Source organism: Chanodichthys erythropterus, chromosome 6 (genome assembly GCF_024489055.1).
Source record: "Chanodichthys erythropterus isolate Z2021 chromosome 6, ASM2448905v1, whole genome shotgun sequence".
NCBI lineage: Eukaryota > Metazoa > Chordata > Actinopteri > Cypriniformes > Xenocyprididae > Chanodichthys > Chanodichthys erythropterus.
Genome location: NC_090226.1, coordinates 35,197,374 through 35,213,451, shown reverse-complemented (window position 1 = coordinate 35,213,451; position 16,078 = coordinate 35,197,374). Strand labels below are relative to the sequence as shown.

The following is a 16,078-nucleotide window of genomic DNA, read 5'->3' as shown; positions in this document are numbered from 1 at the left end:
TTCACACTGGAGAACGACTGTAATGTGATCGCTCACTATAGGAGGCGATCAATCTTTAATGGCAGCTCTAGTGTTATATATGGGTCGCTCCCGCTGTGAAGATATCAGATCTACAGGCTGAACGGGTCACAGCAAAGACTCGTGTTTCTGCTTCATGTGTTTGTGTGCTGGAGAATGAGCCATCATAGTAAACCAGCAGATTTAATCCTGAACGACACTCGACTAAACTAGAAACGGCTCATTATGGCAAACAAAGTCTTGACTGCAAGATTAAATAGGTTTTGTGTAGATTGAATACACTGAAAAATATTTAGGCCTAAATTTAGGATTTATGTATTTGACATGCATAATGCACAATTTGTTTTATACAGTTTTCACATAAACCAACTATGAACCTAAATGTGATGCATATTGTTAATGTGATGCATATATAAATTAAATGGGTAAGATTGTGTTTTAAATACACAATAACCAGGTTTATATATTTATCATCAATAAATCCAATTTGTTTGAAAGTGGCTATTTTTTTTTTTTTTGCCGCACAAAAAATATTCTAGTTGCTTTATAATATTAAGGCTGAACCACTGCAGTCACATGACTGATTTAAATATGTCTTTAGTAGATTTCTGGGCACTGAAAGTGTAAATTATCTTGCTGTCAATGCAGGCCTTACCGAGACATCAGATTTCATCAAAAATATCTTAATTTGTGTTCTGAAGATGAATGAAGGTCTTATGGGTCTGGAACAACATGAGGGAGAGTAATAAATGACAGAATTTTTTTTTAATTTTTGGGTGAACTAACACTAAGTTTATTAGTTTATGTTAAAATCCAAGTGGATGGAAATTTAATATGCTATTCAAATATATAATATTAATGATATAATATTAATATTAGTGTGTACTTGACCTGTGTACAGTTATTGACGCATGGACAGAAACATCATGCTCCGTCTTTAATTTAATGGTCAGTTATATACATATATAAGGACTAAAAATACATAACAATAATGCACACAGCTGTCACTAATAATTAATTTGGCAATCGAGTAGTCGGTCGATTATTTAGACGATTAATTGAGTAACCAGTCAATTACTTTGAAAATTATTTGAGTAATCAGCCAAATATTTTGATGATAATCGAGTGATCAGATTTTGTGTGTGTGTGTGTGTGTGTGTGTGTGTGTGTGTGTGTGTGTGTGTGGTAATAAAAATATACCTAAGCAAAGACGTAAGCCTTTAAAATGACTAAAACAATGAGGCAATATTTTTTTTTTCAAATAAAGTATCAAAAGCAAGCAATCATATGGTTATATAAAACAAAACTGTTATAGTACATAATATACATAATATAAACAATCATCTTATGTACGTTATGTATTATAACAGATGCCTGCAGAGGGCGCCAAAGGCCTGCTGTTGTTACACTTTACAGCAGATCAAATCCTTGTTTAATATTGACCAAATGACATTTAATTCAAATCTCCACTTTATCTTTAATATTTGGTCACTTCTTTACATTAGAAATGTTAGACACTGCCATTTTTTGAACAAGAACATGTGGACATGTTTGATTAACAATAAAAACACAGGCTGCTGTCACTTTAAGATATAATGCACGGATCCAATACACTGATACACATGACTCACTACTAAAAAAATCACAACTTTTGTAACTTTAATAAGGATTCATCTATGTTTCATTTTACAGTGAAGACCATATTTTACATTTGATTACATGATTCAATTTCTGTACCTAATCTGTACTGTTAGATCGTCCTGAAAAAGAAAATTTAGAACTTTGTTCTTTTATTATTGCTGCTTGTAGTTTGATTGTTTGTCCTTATAACAGACTGTTTAGACCAGTTTAATAGTGTCTGAAACTGATATTTTACATTTATATTATATTTATGTAGAATTTTTTTCATTTGCAATGTTCTTGCATTCCATGTAAAAAGTCTGGCGAGTGAAATAAAGCATTTACTAGCCAACGGCGACTCGGTCTTCATTGTGTCCATAGAGGGTTGATTAAACTCTATTAGTGTTGAGTTTCTCCACAGACTGGCCTACTTAAAATCAAATCAAGGTCAAAACAGTTCCAAGAGCAGAAACAGAGAGGTGAATAATCTAAACATTGGCCCGCAGAAAGTAAATCCATGAATGAGAAGAGACGTACTCGCTTGTAAGGAAGTTTAAGAGGTTTAAGCCTCTTGATGAAAGACAAATATGTTTAACTAAGAGTCGTTGTAAACATAACACAGCTGGCTTTACACCGATGCGATCGTAACAACACGCAGATACGGTTAACAAAACACTTCTGAGAAAAGAGAGCACGTGCTCGACAGTTTCAATGAGAGACGCTCAATGGGGTTTTCAAAGACATAAAACATTTTAATGACATTTAACTCTTTTACTCTTACATTTAACTCTTATTCTACATAATATTTACTCAGAATTCACTTCAAAATATTTAGTCAGTGGAGTTAAGCAGTTATCAACCGATTCCTTTTGTGGCGATCAAGTTTTCATTAAAGCAACACTTTATTAAAGAAGCTCTGTTCTGCTTTTTAGTGTGTAATGTTGCTTTTTGATCATGAAAAAGATCTGCAAAGTTCCAGTTCTCTTCTCTATATCAGTGTCAGTGTTTCTGAAACGCCTCCATCTTGAGTTTCTTCACAATATTCCTCATTTAAATAATTCATACGCAGCGACAGGAACGGCCGCTGCATCAGGAGTGTCTTTGATAACTTGCTAGGTTTTGTAACAGAGCCATAGCATCCAGCCAAAGTGTTATTAAGACCTAAAACGACGTCTCTCCTCAGGTTAGAATGACGAATGGCTCTGTCAACACCTCTGACACAACATCAATCCTTGTATAAGTCTGAAAACAACTACATTAAAGTGATATCAGGAGCACAAACCCACCCTCAGAATCACACAAGATGATCTGCTCACTTCTACACTATTTATTTCTTTTCATCACATTCAGTTATTATAGTCAATATACATCTGACTGACTCTAATGACATCGTCAACAACAGTATCATTTTATAATGTTAATATAATGTGCGAGCAAACATTTTAGAAGATGTATTTCACATTTATTGAACAGATTTCAAATACATAAACTTGTACTTTTTACTTTGATTATCTGTATCTGTTCAGGACAAACTTGAACTGAGTTGTTACGGCACAATTACACAATCTAATTCACACGTGATAATACTGTGTTTATGTTATGATTAATCTCAATCATATAGGTCGTGTTTGGGTCAATGAAGTGCTTCAGTTTATCGGCGTTCAGCTGAACAACGCTGACAACGCGTTATTTCAAACTAATTCTTTGTACGGTTAGGGCTCTGTGAAATCCACTTGATTTTTTTCACAAATTCTGTGTTTAAAGTTTTCATTTTTCTGGATTCCCGTCAAATTTTATTAATCAAAAAGGATGTCCAATCTCTTGAATTCATACAACTTTGACAATTTAATAATTTATTATTGGTCAAATTTGAAATGTTGACTTTTATTTTTTCTGGATTCTGTTTCATGATTTAATACAAATTTTAAATCAAAATTTGATTAAAATCAGAGGCAATAACACTGTAAAAAATCTAAAGTTGAGAAAACTCAAAAATCTTAACTTAAACTTTTAAGTTTTCTCAACTTTTGATTTTTTACAGTGAAGAAAGAATGCTTTAACACAATTTTTTTTTTTAAAAAATATATACTTTCTTTTACTGCAAAAAATGCTTTTCTTAGTTAGAGTTTTTGTTTTGTTTCTAGTCCAAATATCTAAACATTTTAAAATCAAGAAGCATTCTCTAGACAAGTAAAAATCATTGTCTTGTTTTCAGAAAAAATAAGTCAAAATTAAGTGAGTTTTTCCTAATCTGCCAATGGAGTAAGCAAAATAATCTTGTTTTCAGTTTGAAATAAATGCGTACCCCATTTTGACTTATTTTTTTCTGAAAACAAGACAATAATTTTACTAGAAAATGCTTCTTGATTTAAGAATTTTTGGACTAGAAACTAAGTAAGAAAAGCATTTTTTGCCATGTAAAACTTTCTAAAGCTTTAACAACACTGAAAAAATATTTGGTTCACTCAAAAAAAATCTGCTAGTAAATTTCACAAACAATTACAAAGAAATTTTGAATGAATTTTGAAGTAGAAAAACTGAAATAATATCCAATATTTGTTTTATTTACAACTTCGAAAAATCATTGTTCTAATTAATGTTTTAAAATGCAATCAAATTAAATTTGAACAATTCCTTTCATGTTTTGGCAAACAAGGTCATGCACAAGTTTGTTTAAATGAAAACATTGATTAATATTTTAATAAACTGTGTTTTATTATAGTTAATACTTTGAGAGGCACATTCTACTGTACAATAGTAATATATTTCTATCACAATTAAACCAAACTTTTATTTTGGCGGGCTGCGGCGCAGAGCTTGTGTGTATCTCAGATGAAATGGTTTATATCGTGAGACAAGGGTTTGGTTTAGGGCTAGCTGCTTGTAATTACGCATCATTTACTGTTATTACTATAATAAGTACATGTAACATGTAATAAAGCACTGTTACTGAAATCAAAAAACCCTTCCTCGATGTACAGTTTGGTACTTTCGCTGATAAGCTTGACATTGGCTAGATGTTAGTGTGAATAAATCGGGTTTCCTGGAACGGGCGCATCTGACAGGTTTGTGTGGCACATCGTATCGCCAGCAGAGGAACTGTATCTGCAAACACACAATGCCATCTTTATCGCAGTGATGGATGGAATCAGAAATGAAGGGCAGTGAATGTGAATGTGTCCGAGCTCACAGAGAGCCATTGTGTGATCCGTCAGGAGAACTCTTGTGGCCAGATATTACCGCCTCTAACTGCAGATAACAAGATCATTTACCAAACTCGAGGAAGGACGACAGCCCTCGCTGACGGGAAAAACTCTCGTCGACATGATGGAAACAGATGAAGACTCAGTGTGTTGTGTTTCTCAGTCAATCAGCTTGTGTGTCCAGATCTAATTTTGTTCAATGATGACTTAAATGAGTTGAAAGTAGCCATAAGCTATTCACTATCTCCCATAAAAAAGATCCTGAAATTAAACAGCCAGTCGACAAACTTCTAAGATGAAACTGCCTTTACTTCCATAATGTGAAGTGTGCAACAGGATATTCAAAGGGCTTGATTTGATCCATCAGGACTTGATTAAATGATGAAAGTGAAAATTCAATCCTCAACCGAAAAGGAAAGTCATTTTAGAGATGAAGTTATAACATTGTGATGAAAGATTACTGACTTAACTCTCAAAATCTTGATGAATGGAGAACAAAGACCATGAACGTACATTTAAGTGCCCTCTTATGCTGTTTTAAAGGTTTGTAATGTTGTTTCTCGTCTCCTACAACAGGTTCACATTCATCCAGGATCAAAAACACTTTAATTCTCTCATAATATCTACTGCAGCATCAGCTCTTTTCTCTCAGTGTCTGAAACGCTTCCATCAAGGATTCGGTCTCTCTAAACCCCGCCTTTCTGAGAGCTGCTCTGCTGTGATTGGTCAGAAACCAAACGCTCATTATCATATCTGAATCTCAGCTCTGATACGAACAGTAACGACGGCGTCGGTTTTACCGTATCAATCTCAGCAGAAAACAGCGTCTTCTCGACATGAACGACACGAACCAAACTCTTCCAGTCTCAGATACAACTACAGTGATTGAGGGCGGGGCAAAGAGACGCTGTTCAGCCAATCAAGAGCAGAGGCGGGCATTATGCAAATTAGTTACAAACCTACGAGCAGGAAGTGAGACTCAATTACTGACGACTCGTTTCAGTTCAGAGTCGATTCTTTCTTTTAGAAGACAAAAAAACTTTGAATCTTTGCAGATCTTTTACATTCACAAACAGCTCAATCACACACTGTATGAAAGGTCATATGTGAAAAACCATAATACTTTTAGAAAATAAACAATATAGGGTCAGTGCTGTCCCTGTGGGACTCATGCGGGCAGCACAAGTTCAAGTCTGACAAGCATCATTTCCCAACATCTTTCATCACTCTGTTATTGTGATGGAGAACTCGAGCAGATCAGATCTCTACACGGATAGACTTCTCCACACAGGTTATGAACGGCAGTGAGATCCCAGGCAAAGTAAACAAATGATCCAGCTAAGAAGATCTTACTCCCTAAAGCTGGACTTATCTGATAAAACTCCCACTGAACAAACCATCAGCTTTAGGGTAGTGAATGACGTCCCGGGTCACTAAAGACCCGAGGTATGCATTTAAGGGTTAAATGAGGAATATTGTGAAAAAAACTCAAGATGGAGTTCAGAAACACTGATATAGAGAAGAACTGGAACCTTGCAGATCTTTTTCATGATCAAACAGCAACATTACACACTAAAGAGACATGAACATGAGCTCTGATCTTCACACATTTCTCTGCCGCGATGCATTTCCAGAGAAGCAGGCTGGTTTTAAATGTATTTCTGCCTGACAGAAAGTCAGACCACACAGGATATAAATGAGAAAGCCATGTGTAGGCTGTGCTGCTCTTCCTGTCCAGCGGGTTAAACCATGGTTTCCTTCTTATCTTCCACACGGACACGCTCAGTCCAACCCACGTACACATTCCTTCAGCGCTTCAGTGGGGTGACAGTAAATATGACCCCCCCCAAAACTGCCCCCTACCTACACCTTCAACACAAGAGTGTCTGTGTAAGTCGAGCGTCCAAATATTATGACAGCAGCGTCTGGAGGACAGAAACATACAGCAGTGTAGGAGGATCAGCAATTTTACACAACCTAATATCTTTGCTGACGCTTGTTTATAAAATCTAAGGCCGTGAGCTGGACAGAACAGAGACAAAATGGTGCAATAAATTGAGAGTAATTAAATTGAGACACACAGAACAGCAAAAATCACAGCATATATCCAGAGAGGTTCAATCCTAGTGTCATCAGTGTCTAATGCAGTTAAACATATGATAACAGGACAACAAACTCCCACACATCTACTTTATCATAAGAAACATTTGACTAACAACGTACTAAATGCTGGCAGGGCTGGTTAAACGTGTCATCTCAGATCCGCACCTGAGCCGTAAACACTGTGACTGATCACTAAAATGCACAAGAGCACACAGAAAGTCATGACTTCGAACACACACAATGAAAAAAAATGCATACTGTCGCTTTGGATAAAAGTGTCTGTTATGTTGACTAATTTCACAAGTAAGAACTGTTTGCCTAGTTGCAACATAAAGAGGTTAAGTTACAACTTGTGCACTACTAAATATTTTTGCATTTCACTATTAAACATAGTTAAAACGTTACTGTACGTTCAAACTAATTACGAGAGCAACGGCTCATGCTTTACCAGACAAACTTCAATCCTTAAAAGGATAACTCCCCCAAAAATCATCAATTACTTAGATTTCTGTCCCCGATTGTGTGTTTTCAGAAGACGTCTTGTGGACTTATTTTACAATCTCTTTATGAATGTTTTGACGCATCAGTGTTTTGGGTGAATATACTTTCAATCTCTCAGATTTCATTAAAAATATCTTCATTAGTGTTTTGGGAATGACATGAAAGTGAGTACTTAATGACAGAATTATCATTTGAACTATCCCATGAGATACTGGGGACTGTTAAAGGGATAGTTCAATAAATACATATATAAATGGCAACATCACATCATCTGTGTGCACTAATGAAAGCGATATGTTTGTCGTAGCATCCTTTCAAGGGTTAAGGGGATTTGATATGACCGGCGTCAGCGCTTATTAATGCATTGAAGCATCAGATTTAGCGTTACCGCAGGGCCACGGTTCACTCCTAAAGACAGTTCTTGGCGTCACCGAGTGCGTAACACAAATGGTTAAAGGGATAGTTCACCCAAAAATGAAAATTTGATGTTTATCTGCCTACCCCCAGCGCATCCAAGATGTAGGTGACTTTGTTTCTTCAGTCGAACACAAATTATGCTTTTTAACTCCAACCGCTGCCATCTGTCAGTCGTATAATGCGTGTCAATGGGAATCCATCTATAAGAATCAATAAAAGTTGCATAGACAAATCCAAATTAAACCGCTATGTCCAGCTGCGTTCAGCACTCGATTAGTGAGGTCTGATTGCTCTCTGACAGCGGCAGTGATGTCTCGTGCTTTGCTTTAACGAGTGCTAGACATCACTGCCGCTGTCAGAGAGCAATCAGACCTCACTAAGCGAGTGCTGAACGCAGTTGGACATTGTGGTGTATTAGAGGTAAAAAATGATATAAATACTGTTGGGTTGATCGGTTCGTGTCTTAGGACATCAATGTGTCGTCACGAGCCGCAGGGTTTAATTTCGATTTGTCTATGCAAGTTTTATTGACTCTTATAGATGGTGTTCCCATCCACTCGCATTATTTGACTGACAGACGGCAACGGTTGGAGTTAAAAATCATCATTTGTGTTCTACTGAAGAAACAAAGTCACCTACATCTTGGATGCGCTGGGGGTAGGCAGATAAACATCACATTTTCATTTTTGGGTGAACTATCCCTTTAACCATTTGTGTTACGCACTCGGTGACGCCAAGGACTGTCTTTAGGAGTGAACCGCGGCCCTGCGGTAACGCTAAATCTGATGCTTCAATGCATTAATAAGCGCTGACGCCGGTCATATCAAATCCCCTTAACCCTTGAAAGGATGCTACGACAAACATATCGCTTTCATTAGTGCACACAGATGATGTGATGTTGCTCATATCAGCATTTATTTATTGCTCCTTATTAACTTAAAAGGGGACATGTCATGAAAATTTGACTTTTTCCATGTTTAAGTGCTATAATCAGTGCATCTACCAACCCAGAAAACCTGAAAAAGGACAGTAACTTTGTTTTGGCAAGACTTTCTCTGAAAGCATGTGACCTCTGATTTCACTCCCCTAGTGATGTAGGAGGGGGAACTTATTATAATATTACCACCCCTTAATATGCATGTTTCCACCCACAGTGTCACCATTTTGTTTTCACAAAGAACAACAGTGTACCAGCTCTAACATCATGGCAAAAGTTCGAACACAACCTGCTAACTGTTCTGTTGCTGCCTGCACAGACGAGCACTGAACACTATTTAGAGTCTCGTTAGCTATTTAAAGTCAACTACATCAATTTATCCACTAACCATTCAGAAACGTCTAAAAGTTGTAACTTCTTCCTGAGTCTCTCCATCAGTGTCGACTCCGGTTTGAACAATGTAAGGCTGAACACTTTCCTCATTTTGGCTGTGTGAGATTCTCCAGCTTTGTTGTTGTTGAGCTGTTAAAGCTCCTCCCTCTTCTGGAGCAGCAGCTCATTTGCATTTAAAGGGACACACACAAAAACGGCGAGTTTTTGCTCACACCCAAATAGGGGCAAATTTGACAAGCTTTAATAAATGATCTGTGGGGGATTTTGAGCTGAAACTTCACACACACATTCTGGAGACACCAGAGACTGATATTACATCTTGTGAAAGAGACATTATAGGTCCACTTTAAAATATAATATCAGAATTTCATTAAAATATAAGGATACCCATTACGTTATTTTTACCATTAGTTATATGAGGCAAAAGAATATCACAGCAACTTTTGCTCACGTAATTGAAGAATGCTGATGGACCAATGAAGGTAAATGTCATGTTATGAGACTATGCATTACTGTACAAACAGCTTATGACCTACTAGCTGCATTCTGCCTTTAGAACAAATGGAATACAATACAGTTACAAACTCGCTCGTATTTACTATGCCTCTAATATAGTGTGGACTTTACTGTGCAATTTAAATAAGAACGTATGAAGCAGACCCTGGAGAACTTTGGCAAAGATGTTCCATCAAAAAAATCATTGCCACAAAGATGTGTCAGTCCAGTGAATATCACTGTAAGAAGTGTTAATAAAGCATTTTATGCCTATTTTGACTACACGTGAAAAGAAAGGCTACCATCACTTTTTGTTGTCTAGAAGTAATGATAATGATGAATAAATTTTAGCCGTGTACAAAGAGTACTGCCTAAAAAGCTTGGAGTATAAATTTGATATTGACTGGCTCTTTGTCTCTTACAGTTCCATGATGTGAGATGAACAGATTACAGCAGTCTTCGGGGTCTTTTTGACCCGCAAATAATGTTTGCTCAAATTTAAAAAAAAATTCTCTTTGTCCAAATGGCATGAGACTTTTTACGGTGGTTAACACTTTTATGATCTACAAATAAAAAAATAAAAAATTGGAGTGATATCTTGTTTTATGTTAGTGTAAAAAAAAAAAGAAGTTACGTTCGTGGTCTTCGGGGTCTCTGGAACAACATAATATATTTTTTAAAAACCAATGTAATTTTACTCTGTATATTAATGTTTTTTCAACATTTGTGCAGTTTTTGGAAAATTTGTGATTTCTTTTAAATTTATATAAATAAATTAAAAAATATTTTTGAAATAGGCATTTTATGCATGAACATTACAGGCTTTTTTTTTTTTTTTTTTTTAAATGTAAAATTCACTTTATAAAAAGGCCCAGATTTCTAACTTTTATTCATGTGGATAACATGGATAATTTGACATGGTTTAGTGTAAGATTTTTGCCCATCTTTTGGAAAATGCTGTTTTAAAAGTAAAAAAAAAAAAATCACTTTTACCAGTAGATGGCAGCAGAGCTCCACTATTTACTATTTGAATGACTGAAAGACGTCTTTGCACAAGTTTTTTTTTCAGTTGGATTCATATCTAAATGTTATGAAATCACAATTATAACAATAAAAATTACTTTGTCAAAGTTCAGCATTTTTTGTGCAGGGCAAAATCAGTTTTTCAATAATAATTAAATAATAAAATAATAAAATAAATATTTTTTATTTTTGTGTGCGTGCGTGTGTGTGTGAGCATGTCCATTTTGTATTGGGGATGTTTTTTGCATTTTTGGAAGTGTGCCAGTTTCTAAGTGGGGTGCGTTGTTTCTGATTTTGAGAATGGATTTTGTCCAGTTTCTAAGTGGGGTGTATTGATGATATTATTGAAAAACTGATTTTTTTCAGTACAAAAACTAAAAAGTAATTTTTATTGTTATAATTGTGATTTCATAACATTTAGATATTAATCCAACTGAAAAAAAAAATTGTGAAAAGACATCTTTCAGTCATTCAAATAGCACATAGCAAATAGTGGAGCTTTACAGCCATCTACTGGTAAATTATAGTTTTTTTACTTTTATAACTGCATTTTCCAAAAGATGGGCAAAAATCTCACACTAAACCATGTCAAATTATCTATGTTATGCACATGAATGAAAGTTAGAAATCTGGGCCTTTCATAAAGTGAATTTTACATAAAAAGCTGTTTTTGCATAAAAACTTATTTTAAAAAATATTTTTTAATTTATTTATATAAATTTAAAAGATAACAAATCCTCCAAAAACTGCACAAATGTTGAGTAAAAACATTAGTAAATAGATTAAAATTGCATTGGTTTTTAAAAAATATATTATATTGTTACAAAATTGCATTTTGTTGCCGGGGTCTCGAGTGTAGTCCCTTATGCGAAGACCGCATAAGGGTTAAAACATAAAGACAACATTTTAATTCACCATTAGCTCACAATATGAACAGTGTGCACTGCTCCATACACTTTGACACAAAACACCTGTATATAAACATAATCTGTCAAATAATTGTCTGGTACCACTCTGGTAAGAAATGCCCTCTTTTCACAAATGTTGGCCTACATTTTTATTTAGTGAACATCCTGTTACAGATGGAAGTCTATTGCGGAAGCAAAATGGGTTGTGAATGTTGACTCTTGATTATCAGGTCTAAACATGCTTAAAAAGTCATTAAACCTTCATAAAGACTCAAGTGGCTTCCGCTAGAGGTTATGACTATATTCAACACCAGCACTTATTTTTCTACACATACACCATTAACAGATCTGAGCTGCAGAATTATTAGGACTGTTCGATGCTCTTTTCATAGTTAACTTCATGTTCTCAGACCAGCTTTCCTCAAGGCTCATCAGCTGATTGGATGAAGCTGTTTATATCCATTGAGTTTCACAACAGCACATTATTATGCAATTTCACTCATACTGTGCTCTTTTAACAAAATAAAGCATGTTAAATCCAAAAATAAACTGGTACTTTCCATGAATAGAGTTCAAATCAGGCCCCCAAAACAAAGTTTTAGTGGAAGGAGGCGTTTAAACTTTAGAATTGTTTTATTTATTTCCGTTTGCAACCCTGTTGCCAAAATTAGTTGTCTAAATTTGGGTTAATTTCTGTGATTTTCTTCATCCAATTTTTCTAGGAATACACATAAAATAAGTATAAGAATTATTAGACATGAAAATAAAATAAAGATGCTGTAGAAATGTCCAAATAATGTTAATTTGGGGTGTTTGAACATTGCAATAAAAAGAAAATCATGTGGCAACAGAGTAAAAAATAGTTATGCTCTTGATAAATAAAATTTGTTAATAATTAGCAAAATTGTACTCATCAACTATGGATTGAATATTCATTCATTAGATTGTCAAAATCACGATGTTCTTGTATGATTTTAAATGTTTTAAGGTACATTCAAGAAGTGGGACACATCAAAATCCCAAATTTTTAGTGGGGATGTTGCTGTTTTACACATTATGTGTGTTTTTGTGCTAGATTAACTTGATATACAAAACATATCAAACAAGAAAAAAAGTATGATTTCTGCCTATAATGCTTAAAAAAACCTCACGGGACACCAAATCGTACCATATTCATGGAAAATGGCAAAGAAAAGACACATTTTAAACCTTGGAGTTGCTAGCCATTTCCACAGAAAATATCCTACTGAACCAAACGGTCCAGAAGTAATGAGAGATGTGTCTTTCCCCACACAAATAACACACAAAACCACCACTTCCAAACTAGAAGTGGTACATTTCCATTCATTTCACAGCTTGCCATCAATCCTGAGGCAACACGAACACACGCAAGTTAAAAATACAAGACGTCAACATGGGAATATAAAGTGCTTGACTGCAGATCCAAATGAAATGAATCTGAAGGCTTCAGACAATAAGCGTGGGCAAATGCAAGAGCACATATCCTCTCATTTTGGGTTGGACTGCGTTTGCGCCTCTAAACCGCTCTGGAGAGCAGAGGACTGCTGATGTGGGACTTTCCCACAGTTTCAGTCTTCGAACTGGCCGTGTTTGTCTCTGGAGAGTCCCGGTGAGGGACCGTTCCCAGAATCCAAACACTGTTCCTGGGTCACTTTGACTCGTAGGGGTAAAGTGACTGAGATCAGTGCAAACTAAGAAAAAACTGTCCCTGGATCAGCAGTGTACTGAGATATTTTTGGAACACATGATCTCCAGAGCGAGCAGAAGTGAAGTTTGGGATAAGAGCCAGGAATAGCAAGAACTGACTGCATTATGGGTATTTTTCTTAAATGGGAAGAATTACAAGTGTAGCATTTGGATGGAATTCGTTTTCTAAATGAGGTTTGTGTTGCGATTATTAAAGTTTCATATATTAAGGTCCAGGTTTGGAATTTCAGCATCCTCTGCAAGTTCAAGGGAACTTAGAACATATTATGAATTTTTAATGCAAAAAAATAACATGCGACAACAAACGAAGACAAATATGTAGTTAGTTATGTTTATATATTCAGTTTCTTTCAGACTACAGTAATTTGATTCTAGCGAAAGATCAGAAATCTTAAATAAAGAAACATACAGTTAAGAAGTTTCTCAAACACATCTAACATAGTATCTGAATCTGTGCATATATACCACAGATTTTATTAATACCACATGCTTTAATGTTGATTCCTGCACACTGAATGAGAATGTTTAAAGGGTTTTTAAAATTTAAATATGCATGATGAAAACATGATTTTTTTCCCACCTTCCTTCTGTGTCTCGTCAGTAAACGCCCACTGTTCTGATTGGCTGACGTCATCTGATATGGTGTGTTGCGAAAGCGATGCAAATGTCTACAACAGAGTGGCGTCACAATGTGGAGGAAATAGGAAAAATGTAGTTTGGCAGCTTGGTTTCAACAAATGCTCTGGAGGAATTTTTGAGGTATGAAACTAACAGTATTTTTTATAGTACAGTGAGCTCTTATATGCCGAAAGACCCTTGTGTCATGATCTTTTAAAGGTGGTTCTGATGCCATTTCCTTTACATAACAGCAGCACTATATCTGTACCTCAAAGCCAGCATCTCAAAGAGCATGTTTCATAGTATTTGTACTGTAATCATTCAGCTTCGCTCACTGAACGAGCGACACCTTGCTGTTCCTTCACAACGAGGCATGGTCGATTTCCAGACCCTTCACTCTCTCTGAACATCACATCCTTCAAGAAGCAGATGAAGACAAACCTCTTGCAACAACCCCACACCCTTAATCCAATGCACACACACACACACACACACACACACACACACACACACACACAAACAAATCTCCATCTTTTTCTTCAATGAATTCCTCCTCCTTCAATGAATCTTTGCGCTCTTTAAAGCAGGATGGATTCAGATTGGCTGTTTTTATCGTTCATCAGCAGGAAAAAAAAAATTCTGAAAATGATTCCAATGTTTCTTTGTGCCTTTATTGTTACAGTTGTGGTGTAGATTTTGCTTTTATATTTAAAACAATTTAGAACTACATTGCTATCATTATAGTCCTGTGTGAATGGATCTTGAGTTGCATTCGATAAAAGTGTCTGATAAATGCACAAATGTAAATGCAAATAAACTTCAGAAACCCTTAATGAATTTGCAGATACTGCTGCATAATGAGGCAACATTACAGACAGATATTGAATATCAGTGATCAGAGAAGCCAATTTGAGGCTTGACTGCCCATGTTTGATGTGAGTTTTGTGAGGTGGGCTCTGGATCGTGTCATATATACACCGTATGTCGCGTCAACAGCCGTTGTGGCCGTCAGAAACCTCTTTTCTTTTTAAACTGATCAGCATGATCATATTTCTTCAATGTGCTGTAAGCTTTGGTGCTTGTGTCTGAGTTGACAGTGAACAGATCATCATTCACTCATCTCTAAACAATCAGTCTGATCCTGAACTAGGTGCATCAGTCAACATGTGACTAGTGGACTTAAAGGTTGCAGGCTGGAACCTCTTTCCTCTGTAACCGTCTGTGCATAATATATTTTCAAGTTTATATGTGCAAATGGATCTGATCAGACATGATGATACCTGGCAGTAATCTGATCAAGGCTGAATACCACCACAAACACACATAGGTTGATATAGATAGTCTAACCTCAGCTGCCTGTGTCTCCTGATGGAGTAAAGTCAAGCCTGTCAGATCCTCCAGGAAGGAATGGGATGAGTTGAAGACCTTCGCAAGGAACTGGAAACCTTCTCGCTCATAATTCTCAAGAACCTGTCAAAAACAAAATGATGGTTAATTAACGGCACTATTTCTTTCATATATAACAGCAGCAGTGGCTCAGGGTTTCAGTTCATTAACGCAAATTTTTCTGAATGGTTTCATGAATATAGTCGAAATAAAGAAAGTTGGATGTTTTCTTGCATGTCATTGAGACATAAAACATGGAAAACATCTAGAAAAATACTTACAAAAGAAAAATGACAACCATACACTGCAGCAACTATAGTTGCCGGTGGGCTAAAATGGGTTAAAATGGACCAACAGGTTTAGTTCTGGATCTTAAGTGGTCAGAGTATTCATATTACTATGTTTGAGAGAAAGTGCAATGTGGAATAAGCCCCGCCTTCTAAATAAAAGATCCAATCGGTAAGCGCCATGTTTTTTAGAATGAAACGCAAAGGTTAAAGACGTCCGTCTAGTGCATGTTTACATAGAAAAACAATGGAAAAGTAGGGCAGTGGAATGGAAAAACTTAGAACTGCACATGCGCATTGGCATTTTTAACGCTATTTGACCACAAGAAACAGCAGCTCATGTCAGATTTTGGTGCCGATTTGTAATATGCTATTTAAAATGTTTTTGAAATTTCAGTATTTGCCTCTTCAATCTGGTTTGGACGCTGAAAATATGGCCAC

The 16,078-nt window shown here is 35.9% G+C and overlaps 1 protein-coding gene across 1 annotated transcript in view; it reads right to left on the bottom strand.

Annotated features, from left to right (window-relative positions):
- atg7 (ATG7 autophagy related 7 homolog (S. cerevisiae)) overlaps window positions 1-16,078 on the bottom strand; it is a 99,020-nt gene that overhangs the window by 16,899 nt on the left and 66,043 nt on the right. Inside the window, exon 19 of the mRNA XM_067388785.1 lies at window positions 15,312-15,434. Within this exon, the coding sequence (XP_067244886.1) occupies window positions 15,312-15,434 (123 nt within the window). The remainder of the gene's footprint in view (window positions 1-15,311; window positions 15,435-16,078) is intronic.